This window comes from Ursus arctos, unplaced genomic scaffold, assembly GCF_023065955.2.
Source record: "Ursus arctos isolate Adak ecotype North America unplaced genomic scaffold, UrsArc2.0 scaffold_31, whole genome shotgun sequence".
Taxonomy (NCBI): domain Eukaryota; kingdom Metazoa; phylum Chordata; class Mammalia; order Carnivora; family Ursidae; genus Ursus; species Ursus arctos.
In genome coordinates, this window is record NW_026622997.1 from 4,515,230 (window position 1) to 4,528,874 (window position 13,645).

Sequence of the window (13,645 nt, forward strand, 5' to 3'; positions counted from 1 at the left end):
TATGACGTTGGGATGTGACTTTAGGGAATTTCTTTAATAATCTCTGAGTTCCCATCCGATGCTGAGAGCCTAATTCCTTGTGTTGGGTATTCTACGCTCTTCCACCAGGGGGCAGCCTAGAGGCTCCTCCAAAGTGTTTCCCTCCAGAGTCCTCCTTGCTCTTAGCCTCTACCATCATGCACTCCCCAGGCCTCAGTCAGGCCCCACTAGTACCCTCCCGGTCGCCAAGGTGACGCTCTAAGGTGAGTCAGGCACATGAGGTGAGATGAGGCTGGCTCTGGGGTCCTCAGGAAGATTTGGGCACGGGCTGCTTGGCCAAGTGGCTCACATACTCATTATTTCTTCTTTCTTTCATTGTATACCGAGTTCCTTCCACGAGCCAGGCAGAGCTCTAGGGCGGTGGTGAGTCAAAGAGAGGAGGGCCCTACCCTCATGGGGCTCGCCTTGTAGTGGGGGAAGGGAACAACACACAGATGTATACAGGACATATGCAATAGGGTGTCACACAGTGATAAGTGCTCTGAAGAAAAGTGAGGCAGATTCGGCTCCGGTCATGATCCCAGGGTCCCCCATCGGGCTCCTTGCTCAGCAGGGAGCCTGCTTCCCCCTCTGCCTGCTGCTCTCCCTGCTTGTGCTTTCTCTTTCTTTGACAAATAAATAAATAACATCTTTAAAAAAGAAAAAAAAGAAAAGAAAATTCAGGGAGAAGAAGGAAATGGAGCGTGGTGGCCCATATGTGGGGTTGGGGTGCGATTTTATTTTACTATATTTTTAAAAGATTTTATTTATTTATTTGAGAGAGAGAGACGGAGAGAGAGAGAGAGAGTATAAGCACAGAGGGGGCAGAGGGAGAGGGAGAAGCAGACTCCCACTGAGCAGGGAGCCCGATGCAGGACTCGATCCCAGGACCCTGGGACCAGGCCCTGAGCCGAAGGCAGATGCTTAACGGACTGAGCCACTCAGGTGTCCCTGGGGAGCGATTTTAAATAGAAAAGACAGAGGGGGGCGTCTGAAGGCAATAGCAGGTGACAAGAAGTGAATGAAATGAGGGAGGGAGTCAGGCACGGGAATCCCCAGGAAGAGGAGGAGGCACAGCATGCAGCGTGTAGCTTTCCCAGTGCAGGGGAAGCCCCAGCCACTGGGGTAGGCGTCGCCTTAACTGCCTGGGCTTGTGTCTGCAGCTCCGAAGGACAAGGACGAGTACTAGTTCCTATCTCCTGGGGTCACTGAGAGCATCAGGGTCAGTCCTGCATATGCAGCTGACTGTGATGACCTGAGTGCTACACACTGCCGGGCACTCAGTGTTGTTCTCTGGTTCTAGTCCCGGCGTGCGGGAGAACAGAGCTGCACCGGGGATGCCAGCCTCTCCAATAGCATTCTGTCTTATCTGGTCACCTGTGTCTGTGGGTGATACATCCGGTACCAGGGAGAGACGCAGGAGAAGCTCCCTCCCGCCAGAGGGATTTAGGCCAGGAGAAGGAGAGAAGATGGGCTCACACGATCCACCCCCCAGCAGCTCCGAGAGCCACACCTGGCCCAGGAGTCCCACTTGGTACAAGTCCTTCCAGCTGCCCCCGAAAGCTCCTTCAGACCGTACCCTGGCCTTCCCTTTCACCCTCCCTGGCTGCATGCTCTGGGCTGGGGAGGGAGCTGGGTCACTAATTCTGGATGACCAGTAACAATAAAAAGCATTAATAGCTACAGTGGAAAGAATGACTGTTTTCAAGGTGAGCGTAATAAGCAGACAGTGAGCGCTGGTTTCCCTAGCACTTGCTCCACAGAGCAGAGAAGAGGAAAAATATTATTGTTGCTCTGAGAGCTAATCGCAACCTGTGCCGTCACCTCCTCACGAGACAAGCGGGGCGCTGGCCAAATCAGATGTGACTTAGCCCCAGCGGTCTTGGGCCCAGGGAGTGTGACCGGCCCTCAGCTGACTCCCTGCTGCTTGCAGAAAGTGCCCAAGGGAAAGAAGGGGGAGCAGAGCACCCGGTGGGCAGAGCCCCTCCCTTCTGAGTTCTTCCTCTTCAGGACTCACTGCCTGAAGATGCCCCTGCGTGGGCCCCAGCTGCGGTGCCCTGGGTCCCGTAGAGGGTACCCGCAGGCTGCTGAGAGGGGAGGATGGGGCACGGGAGGAGCAGAAGTGGAGGCTGGCCAGGCCAAATTCCACAAGGTCAGCCCTAGAGGAGAGATGGCAGGACTGGGGAGCTGATGGAGAAGGAGGAAAAGGGAGAGCTGAGTCCAGCCCAGCCCAGCCCGCGGAATATGTTTTGAGGGAGCAGAGGATATTTTGATGAGGTGGAGACTGCTCCCCAGAGCAGGGATTCTTAGCGAAGCGCAACATGCTTCCTGGGTGGGATTTCCAACCAGAGTCACCTAAGAGGTTTTAAAGCACACAGCCCCGGCCTGCTCCACCCCGGGTTTCAGATGAACTCCGGGTGCAGGGGAAACCCCGAGACTTCCTCGGGGTGCTTCGTGAGCTCTGCTCTTTGTTAATGGAGGTGTGCTGCAACCCTCCGAGAAAAGACATCATCCAGGGGAGAGAAGAGTGGCTCAGGGGAGACAGTCACCCGTGAGGAATGCGGGTGGGACAGACGGGCCCACGAGAGAGCACAGCTGAGTCGTTGTGCGTCAGAGCCAGGTTCATGTGCCTCCTGCCCCCTGCCTGGACAGACCGCGTGCTCCTGGAGGCCAGGCCCTGGCCACTGTGGCATCCCACCTGGCACCTGGAGTGCCCGCGTACGATGTGGCTGGCAGGGGCGGAGGCACTGAGCGCAGAGAGGAAGGAGATGTATTCCAGGGTGAGTAAAGGAAGAGGGGAGAATCGCCACGGGCCCACCACGGGGAAGTGCTTGGAATTCAGTGAACAGACAGGTGCTTTGCCTGCCATCCTGGAGCCCACAGTCCAGGGCCAATGGCTGTGCGGGGGCCACATGCATAATGTGCCGCAGAACCTATCTGAACAGAGGGCAAAGAGTCAGGCCACGTGGCCTGTGGATTCTGGGCTTGATCACCACCCACAGGGAAGAAACCACAGAAGCAGGCGGAGGAGAGAGACTACAACCGAGGGGAGGTTAGCCAGTCACATGGGCACAGCTGGGCTGAAAAGGGCACAGGCCAGGTAGGAATTCCCATGTACAAATCCGTCCTCTCCTTCCTGGACTCATGTCTCAGGGACCAGGTGGAGAGCGTGGATGACTCAGGGGCACCCATCCCCACTGCAGGGAAACAGGGAGACACTGCTGGGAGTGGGCCAGGGCTGTCAGCCTCCTCCGTGTGGAGGGAACCGTGACTGCTGGAGAGAGGAGCCCACTGCAGGCTGAGCAAGTGTGATGGAAGGAGAGCAGGAGAAGAAAGTGCCTTTGGCTGGAGCAGAGCAGAGACCCAGAGGAGGGAGGAGATCTCAGGTCCCGGAGAGCAGAGCAGCCTCTTTCCCTCTGCCCTCACGAAACAAGCTCCTCTCCTGGGCTTCTTCTCTTCCTGTGTTTTCACTCCCCTGTTCCTTCTCTCAAGAGGAAGCCCTAGGTCTAAAACATCCTTGCATGGGACGTTTGTTCTAGAACTTCTGTCCTGGATAAAAAGCAGAGGAGACAAGACTGAGTGGGAGGGACAGCATGTGCTATTGACTTTCTCACTTAGGATCTCTCAACTTTGAGACTTGGATGACACACAGGAATTTTGCACACGCCCTTCCAGGGTCTCAGGAACCTCTGGGTCTGTCCATGGACCAGTGCCATTAATGTATGGCCTGGTGTCCGCTAGAAAATGGGACCTACATGGGCTCTGGAGTCCAACGGGCTTGGGTGTGTGTCCTTTCAAACTCTTGTGCAATCTGCCAGCTGGTTTGAGCAACCAACTTAAACTCAGTTTCCTCATCTGTGAAATGGGGGAGAAAAAACCCTTACCCTGTGGGGCTGTTGTGAGGCCTAAGCACCAGAGCACGTGGGGCGTACCCGGGACAGAATGTGGCCCGGGGTCGGCCATCAGGACACCGTGGCTCTCCACCCCACGCCTCCTCTCTGACCGTGCTGTCTCCCCATTCAGAACCCTCCGTTCCCTGCATCTCCCGCACTGACCCGTCCTCCCTTTGCCTGCGCTACACATCACCTGGGAGGTCGGTGCAAGTCGCCTTTCTGTTCCTCCAGCCTGCTGTCCCTCTGCTGACACTTCCCAAGCCAGACGCTTGTTCGAAATACAGCTTCGGCACCACCAGGGCCCCGGGTCTGGGCTGCCTGCTCGCTGTCCTTCTCATCATTCCCCGAAGCCCAGGGCCCGTCCTGACGCCTCTTTTCTCCACGCTGGGCCTCTCTCTAGGCTGTCTGTTCCAGCTGGACTTCAGCTCCTCAAGGACAAGGACAATTCATCTTCCTCTTGGTCGCAACTTCCAAAACCCGGGGCGGGCCGAGCATGCTGCATCAGCCGCAGCCAGGGCAGCGCGGGGCGGCCGGAAGCGGACACGACCTGCCTTCTCCTAAGTGTGGGCCCGGACTCCCGATCTCTTGCCCTTGGAAGGCACATGCTTGAAGTTTGATTTTCTCTGGTGTGTGGCCTGGGGCCACCCCTGCTCTCTCACCTGGTCCACGAGCTGGGCAGGGCACCTGCCGCTGGGGAACACAGCAGACCCACCTGCACCTCCGTGGCCATTGTCTAATTGGTGACTGTCCCACAAGATGGCCCTGGCCTGGCAGGCACCCAGCCAGTGTCCCTTCCCTGCCCGCCTCAGCCCCATGAGCTTCAGAGAAGGGTGAATGATGAGTCCAAGGGACATAGGCTAGTAAAACATAGCAGAGCAGAGAGGATCCCAGTAAGAAACGGGAGAGCGGAGAGGAGCTGGGAGGGCGCACATGTGGGCAGCCGTGTGCGGTGGCGTCGGCTGGAAAGAGGTGGACAGAGCGGACGGGAGGACTGTGGCTGTGCAGCAGGTTGTGTGGGAGGCTGGAGATCTGGAGAGAGGCCGAGAGACATTGTCCTCCTCCAGCGCTGGCTGTCCTGGCCAAGGCCTGACAGCATCTGGGAGGAATGAGAGGAAGAAAACAGGACAGACGTTGCCACCTCTGTTTGTGCTGGAAGAGAGTATCCCACAGGCTTTGCAGTTCCTCCCCTTCTCCCCACCCACAAGGCTCCCTGGGCCTCTTCTTTTGGGCACTCGCCTCCTTGCTCCCAGCCCACCCGCCTTCCCTCCTCCTCCTGGAGACCAGCGGGACTCTGTGGGAGGGAGCAGGTGTGGCCAGATGGGCGCTGGGAACTGATGTCATTTTCAGTAGCACCCCCGGAGCCTCTAGGTCTCCTCTAGGTCCGCTGGCCTGGAGACTCTGAAGAGAGAGCCTGGGGCTGTGAAGTGAGCCCACCCTACTTGCTGTCTCCCAGGGGAGGCCTCAGACTGGAGGCTTCATCTGCTAAGTGCCTGTGCCCGGAGGGCTACAATTTTGTCCCACTGAGTCTTTCTGCTATTTCCCATTTGATCCTCACAACTCCCCTGAGAGGTAGGCGTGATTTAAATATCTCCATTTCACAGAGGAGGACACTGAAGTTCAGAAAAGTTTGCAGACTTGCCTGAAGCCAGGAAGTTAGCTGGGACTGGGGCTCAGGTCATCCTGAATCTAAAGCCAGTGTTTTTTTATTTTTTATTTTTATTTTTTTTAAAGACTTTATGTATTTATCTGACAGAGAGAGAGAGACAGCCAGCGAGAGAGGGAAGCAGGGGGAGTGGGAGAGGAAGAAGCAGGCTCCCAGCAACGGAGCCTGATGTGGGGCTCGATCCCAGAACGCCGGGATCACGCCCTGAGCGGAAGGCAGACGCTTAACGACGGAGCTACCCAGGCACCCCTAAAGCCACTGCATCAACCCTCTTCGGGGGACACTGTCCCATTACCCCCTCTTGCCAGAGCTCCCCGCACCTCCTCCTTCCCAATCCCAATGTGAGTGCTGGCAAAGTCCTGGGCTAGACGGGGTGGTAGCCACCAGCTGCACATGGTTATTTACATTTAAATTAAAATTAAGGAAAATTAAACATTCAGGTCCTCAGGTTGGACATGCAGCCCCATTTCATGTGCTTAGTAGCCACGTGTGGCCAGTGGCTCCCGTACTTGCCAGCACAGATACAGAACATTCCTGTCATCCAAGAAAGTCCCATGGGCAGCCCTGGGCTGGAGGGAAAGTCAGGACGGGAGAGAGCATGGGACAGGGCAGCCAAGTATGGGACAGAGGCTGCCTTTGTGGGGAAGTATGGAGATGAGAGTCTGGATGAAGGGAGCAGGGTGGGGGAGGAGGAGAGGCAGCTTGACCCGACTCCCAGGCCTCTCCCTCCGATACTGATACTCTGGGCAATACGAGTGAGCAACTAATTGGCTGGGGTGGGGCCAGGACCAAAGCAGGAAGGAGGGGAATGGGACGGAGGAGGGTCTGCCTCCCTCTGGGCTGATGTCAGGGCTCTGATCTGCCAGTCCTGCCTTTTATCCTTCGGGGGGCCCTGAAGTCCGCCTGGCCCCGCTTTACCCCACTCAGACAGGAGCTGGCTGTTTCCTGTCCCCTCATCCAGGCCGGGGAGCCAGCTAATGGGCTGCAGGGCCACCACCTTCCCAATTAGCCTCATTAGCCCGTGGCTCACCCACCGGAGTCAGGGTCACCAGCGGAGGCGGAGGTCCTGTGAATGGCCTGTGAGTAACCTCAGCCCCAGCTATGACAGGGGTTCCCAGCCCAGGCCTCTCCCCAGGCTGAGGCCCTGGCGCCCAGCACCCCTCGGACTATGCCAGGAGCCCCCAGAAGGGAGAGGTCAGGGAGCTGGTATTTGAAGTGCAGATTACTAGCCGGTAAGAGGGAAAAGGCTCATTTAGTGATGAAACCCGTAGTAGGTGTGTGGCCGGCGCGAACCGGACAGTGACAACAGGGGGCTCAGGGGGTGCAGTGCAGATCCTTTGATGTGCAGGAGAAAAGTGGAGGCTGAGTGATGGATCCCAAGGAAAGGGGCAGGTCCAGCGGCTGTGGATGAGAAGCCGAGGGGGCGGGGGGGTGCGGGCAGAACAGGTACCTTGCTGTGGACGGGAAAGTCGAAATGTCCATGTCTGTGCACAGAAGGAAGATGCGGGTGGGACAGGCCAACACCAGGGGAGGCAGGGCCGTGGAGAAGCCCGTGACTGGGTCCTGTGGTGAGAGCGGCTGCCTGAGTGGGCAGAGGGCCTGGTTCCAGGTTGAGCAACGAAGAGCCACGGGTAGGCCAGTCAGGTGGCAGGAAGGCTGGAATTGTGAGGGGCCCCGTGGCCCGGGTTCCCCACACCGAAGCCGCCTCTGCCGCTGAGTAGGCAGATGCCCCGTGATTGCCTCAGCTCCTCCCGGCCACACCAACTTGCCCCGGGCACCTGCCCCTCCACCTCCCCACCCCTCCCCACAGTGACTCCTGCCCAGAGAATGTCCAGCCCTGGCATAAAGGCCCTGGGTGTCCACGAGCCGCTGTCAGTCAGAAGGCTGCACAGTCCAGGATGGGCTCCTCGCGGGCACCCCAGGCGGGGCGTGCGGGAGGGCGAGGAATGATGGCACTGCTGCTGGTCGCTCTCCTCCTGCCAGGTAGGAGGCTGGGGGCCGGGAGCGAGGAAAGCGGGAGGGGTGGGGAGGAAGGATGCAGATACCAGGTCAGAGACGGCTGGAGGGATCCGGGGCGCGCCGGGAGGTGGGAGAAGCCAGGAGAGGACCCCGCAGGGGAAGGGCAGGGGCTCCGGAGTCTGAGGCCTGCTCCTCGTGTCACTCCAGGCAAGTCACTCGAACTTCCTGAGCCACGGTTTCCGAAGCTCTAAAACCAGGTTGATGATAACACCTACCTCTAGTCTCTCCGAGTCTCAAATTAAATAATGTATGTGACAAGTCCTTTGGAAATTCTAGAGGGTTATATAAATGTTGGTTGTTGTTACTGCTATTATCGAATCTTAGAGCAGTAGAAGACGAAGGCCGGATATTTAACAGGAATGATTGTTACCGGCCACAGAGCGCTTTTTCTGGGCCAGACACTATTCTACGCTTTACTTTAGAAGAACCGCAGGAGAGATTCGCTGCTCCCACTCAACCGGGGACCACATGGAGGCTTGACCGGTGAAGAAACTGGCTCAAGGTCACAACTTAGAAAGCAGTAAAGTGGGGATCCAAACCGGGGCTGTGGTGTGGGCCAGCAGGTGTTTGCGGAGATCCTGCCCACGGCCCCAGGGGTAGAGAGGAGGCTGTGTGGCTTGGGGGAGCAGAGTAAGAGTGCCGCTAGGTGAGTGCCGCTAGGTGAGGGGGGCTGTGGGCACAGTTGGGGTTGGGAAGGAGGGGGCCACCTAGGGCTTCTCTTTGAGGAGAGAATGGGGACATCACAGACTGAGGAGAAAGTGCTTGTTGGTAGACAGATTCGGCCTCTCTGAATGTGTGAACTAATGCTCAGAGAGGTTTGGTGACTTGCTGGCATGAAGCTCTGTGCACACTGCTTGGGACCTGAAGGCGGTGAGGTGGGGAGTGGAGGAAAAATGGGGGTAAGACGAACCTGGGGTTAGAAGCAAGGGCTTGGTTAAGGAAAGAAGTGGTTCCAGGTCTGCCAGGGATGGAAAGGCTGGAGCCTGGGGGTGGGCAGGCCTGGCTGATGGCTGGGCCGGGAGAGAGGAAACTGATAATGGTGGCGAGCCTCGGAGGAGGGTTTCATCCTCGAGGCCCTGGTCTGGGCCAGGACAGCAGGGCGGGCTCAGGGTGCGGTGTCCTGTCACGTGGTTCAGCAGGTTCTGAAGCAACAAGGGTGCCCCCACATCCTGTCCCCCACCCAGCTTTCCCGGCATGGGCAGCACTGAGATGGGAACGGAACTCCCACCCTCTCCCCAAGCCTGGACTCTCCCAGGAGGCTGGTGACAGAATCTTAGTCCTCAAGGACCTTCGCCCTTACCTCCGTCCCTCTGCCAGCGGCTTCCTCTTTTCTGAGTCTCTTTTGCTACTTTTTCTTTCCTTCCTGGCCAGTTATTGTTTTGTTTTGTCTTGTCTCCTCCTTCCATCTGGTCCCTCCTTCTCACCTGGGATTTTCCCCGTCAGGATGTATGCCCCATCTGGAGGAGTCTCAGTCTCCCCCACCCCATGCTCTGTCTCTTCGGGGTCCTTCCTTTTGGACCCATGAGCTCCTGCTACTCCTCCGTCCCCTCTTCTCTTAACACCCCCTCCTTTGGAGTCTCATCTTCTCTGTCCTTGCCCCTCCCAGAACGCTGAAACTGCCGTTCTGCCACCTCAGTTTCCTTTACGGACAACAACCGGTTCTCCCTTCCCTCTCCACCCCAGACTCTCCCTGGGCCCCTCGCAGGAGAAAGCAGAAGCAGATGACTGAGATGGGCTTGGAAGCTGAGGGAGGAAGCCAAGTCACTCTGGCCCTTACTAACCACGCCTTCTTCCCCAGGGGCCTTGGCTAAGAGCATCGGGACCTTCTCAGACCCCTGCAAGGACGCACGTATCACCTCTCCCAACGACCCCTGTCTCATTGGGAAGAGTGGTTCCAGTAGCTTCAGTGGCCACAGTGGCTCCAGTGGTTCCAGCAGCTCCAGTTCCAGTGGCTCCAGTGGTTCCAGCAGCTCCATTTCCAGTTCCAGTGGCTCCAGTGGTGGCTCTAGTGGTGGCTCCAGTGGCTCCAGTGTCGCCCAGGGTGGTTCTTCAGGATCTTCGTTATTTAAGCCAGGAACAGGGTATTCCCAGATCAGCTACTCCTCTGGATCCAGCTCCTCCCAGTCGGGAAGCAGCAGTTCCCAACCAGGATCTGGCTCAGCTCTACCAGTCAGTGGTCTTTCTTCCCACTTGAGCTCTTCCCAGTCCAGAGAAGGCTCAAGCTCATCTGTTTCCCAAGGCTCTTGGATATCCAGCAGCGATGGCCAAGGGGTCAACTCTAACTTACACCCCTGTAGTTCAGATGTCTCTGACTCTCCCTGCAGTGGGGGCCCTATTGTCTCCCACTCTGGCCCCTACATCTCCAGCTCCCACTCTGTGTCAGGAGGTCAAAGGCCAGTGGTGGTGGTGGTGGAGCAGCATGGCTCTGGTGGCCCTGGAGGGGTTCAGGGTGCCCCCTGTAGCAGTGGTGGCCTTCCAGGCAAGCCCTGCCCCCCCATTACTTCTGTAGACAAGTCCTATGGCAGCTATGAAGTGGTGGGTGGCTCTTCTGACAGCTATCTGGTCCCAGGCATGACTTACAGTGGGGGCAAAATCTACCCTGTGGGATACTTCACCAAAGAGAACCCTGTCAAAGGCTCTCCAGGTGTCCCTTCCTTTGCAGCTGGGCCTCCCATCTCTGAGGGCAAATACTTCTCCAGCAATCCCATCATCCCCAGCCACAGTTCTTCTAGTTCCAACATCTACCAGTCAGGGGCTTCCTCAGCCATTGTGTTTCAGCCAGTGGGCTCTGGTGGGGTCCAGCCCTGTGGAGTTGGCTCTAAGGGGCCCTGCTCCCTCTCTAGTTCTGGAGCCCACAGCAGTTCTAGTGTTTCCAGTAGTTCATCCTTCCATCCTTGCGGTGGTGTTTCACAGGGACCCTGTTCCCCACCAGGCACTGGCTCCTTCAGTGGCACCTCCAGCTCCCAATCCAGTGGCAAAATCATCCTTCAGCCCTGTGGCAGCAAGTCCAGCTCTTCTGGTCACCCCTGCATTTCTGTCTCCTCCTCAACATTGAGTGGGGGTCCCGATGGCTCTCCCCAACCTGATCCTTCAGCTGGTGCCAAGCCCTGTGGCTCCAGCAGCTCTGGAAAGCTCCCCTGCCGCTCCATCCGGGACATCCTGGCCCAAGTAAAGCCTCTGGGGCCCCAGCTAGCTGACCCGGAAGTTTTCCAACCCGAGGGAGAGTTACTTGACCGTCCATAAGTTAGCTTTTGCATACGTGCATGTGGGGGCATACACATGTATATATATACACACACACACCATCTCTCAGTTGGGAGAAGTCCAGAGGCCCAGGCATGGGGTTAGCTCAGTTTCCCTCTTCCTTCCCAAGAGAGCTGCTCTATTTTCTCCATTGCTCCAATATGGCAGACTCCCCTTATCACCTCTTTTTCCTTCATCTCCCCAAATTGTAGACTCTAAATTCCTTTCCTCATTCTCGCCTACTGCTTAGATGCCCCTTGCACTGCAGTGCCCTCCCTGCCAGATAACCATTCCCTAAAATTTCCTCTGTCATTTCTTTGAGATGGTACAATCTGTTATCTAACCCTACCTATTCAGATTCTTGACTGGGAAACCCCTGAAATGTCCCATAGTAATTCTGGTTCCTGGACAATCATCCCCCCCTTTCCCTATTTGCCAAATAAAGCATAGTCCAAACGGGTGCCTGAAAGCAATGACCACTTTTCATTGACCTCTCTTTGCTGTCTGGTCAACCAACATTACACCCCATGGGGTTCTCACACTCCCAATTCCACTTCCACTCAGCTATAGAGTTCACTACAACTTGTGTGAGTTCCCAACACTCCTTTTTGCCTCTCAAGGTCTCCGTCTCAGTCTCCCTTCCTGGCTGCCACTTTCCTCAATCCTCAGATGCTTCCCTGAGTGAGGGAGACACCAGGGTACCCTCAGACACTGGAGTAGGTTCCCTGCTCTCTCTCGATCCTGGACAGATGGTTCAATAAACTGTGTGAACAGACTTTTGCCATCTTCGTGTGCTGGGTCTCCTCTGAGGACCTGCATGGTGCTCTCCTATACCTCTAGATCCCCTTGTCCCCCATTTTCACTCATAAGTTGGAACAGTATTTCTCTTATGCTTTATAGCTCCTCCCACAAAGGAGGAAAACAATAAATATTTGTTGAACTGAAAGCAGAGATTGGTCTCCAAGATTCTTTCTCCCATTTCTTTCCTCCCTCACTGCTCCAGGAAATCCATTCTCTCTTCACTTCTCATTCACCTGGGGTCTTCCCCTCTCTGTGTATGGGGCTCTGATTATTCCCTTCCCCACCCCATGCAGGCTCCTTCTTCTCTACCATTAGTTTGCCTCATTTACTAGATGCCATCCTCTCTAGGAATCTGAACATTGATTTCCTGGGTTTCTGGGACACTTGGAACCTTGGGAAGGCTGGAATACAACAACCAGATCAGTTTCCTGGTGACTGAGTAGGAGCCCAGGTGGGTGTTGTTCTGGGAACTAGGGGTGGAGAGAGTAAAAGAGAGGATGGGAACATGACAGGGAGCCCTGCCAAGCATAGTGACTCACTAGCCTACATAAAAATGCCCCAGCCCATGGCAGAACAGAGCCAAGTGTCCTCTCCACCTCCACACTCTAGATGCCTCTGCTGCAGTTCTAGAGAGAGATCTACGGGAGATGAAAGGGCAGAGCACTATAGTGGAGAAGGGGAGTTGCTTCCATGGGAGAAGAGAGAGAAAGCAGAGTGTGGGGAGGGCCAGACAACTGTGTTCTGGAGACTGAGCCTGAGGCCAAGGAAGTTCTCATAGCCCAAGAAGCAGAGAGTGGGCTATGCTTATCCCTTTAGGAAGGGCCTCACCCCAAAGCACAGGCCACCTCTCAGAACCTCTGCTTGGCTACAAATGAATTTATCCTTACCCTACGATCTAATCCATTCCCCCCATTGGACGGTGTTACCTGGTCCCAAATTTAGGGCTATTATTGATCAGAAATGACCTGGCAGCTGAGCCAACCTGCAGGGTTAACTGAAGACAGAGAAGGGCTGCAGAATAGTCCTGTTTTTCTCATCACTGGTGAGTCACACTTGGCCCGGCATCTAGCCCTGGACTGCAGCCAATGACAGGCATCGAGGTCCTTAGAGGTTCCATGCACCGCAACGGCAGGAGGGATATAGACTCTGATGCGGAAATTCTTCTAGGCTCTGGTGTGGTCAAGGTCAAAAGCTTTTGAAAATTTGGTGGATGTCACTCAGAAAGGACACGCCCTCCACTGGCCAGGTTCAAAGAGGAGCTCCCTGCCCGTCCAGCACGTAGCAATCAGGGGCCAAGGATAAGGATGCAAAAGGCAAATCTAACAACTTAGTTTAGGCTGCATGTAATCAGGGATGCCGAGTCTGGATATCTCCTGGAAGCAACAGAAAAAACAAAGGCCTTTAAACACTTTTTATTGTAAACAATTTCAAACATATTTAAGAGTAGACAAAAGAATTAATGCATCCCTGTGATCCCACAACTCAGCTTCAAAAATTATCAATTCATGGCCATTTGACGACAGCATTTAAACACCCTGCTCTACTGTTAGCTGGGAACATCTACTCCTTCTCAGTATTTCTTATATTCTGTGGACCCATTTGACCATCTGTGGTAGACTGAATGCTGTCCTCCCCAGCACCTCCAAAGATGTCCACGTCATCCCTGGAACCTGTGAATATGTTAGGTTACATAGCAAAGGGAAATTGAGGTTGCAGATGGAATTAAGCTTGTTAGCTGACCTTAAAGTAGAGAGATTACCCTGAATTATTTCGGTAGGTCCATGTGTAATCATAAGGGTCTTTAAATATGGAAGGGGGGGGAGAAAAGGTCAGAGTGATATTATGTAAGAAGATCCTCGGTTTCTGGCTTTGAGCATGGAGGAAGGGGACTATGAGCCAAGGAAGGCAGGTGGCCTCTAAAAGCTGGAAAACGCGAGGAAAGGGACTCTCCCCTAGAGCCTCCAGAAAGAGACACAACTCTGGTGACTCCTTGATTTCAATCCAGTGA

At 55.5% G+C, this 13,645-nt stretch overlaps 1 protein-coding gene across 1 annotated transcript; it reads left to right on the top strand.

Annotated features, from left to right (window-relative positions):
- The first annotated feature begins 7,429 nt into the window (after positions 1-7,429).
- On the top strand, positions 7,430-11,800 carry CDSN (corneodesmosin). The gene is made up of 2 exons (XM_044388625.2): positions 7,430-7,557; positions 9,392-11,800. Exons 1-2 carry the CDS (start codon positions 7,473-7,475, stop codon positions 10,834-10,836), a joined length of 1,530 nt encoding a protein of 509 aa, XP_044244560.1. The 5' UTR covers positions 7,430-7,472; the 3' UTR covers positions 10,837-11,800.
- The last annotated feature ends 1,845 nt before the right edge of the window (positions 11,801-13,645 follow it).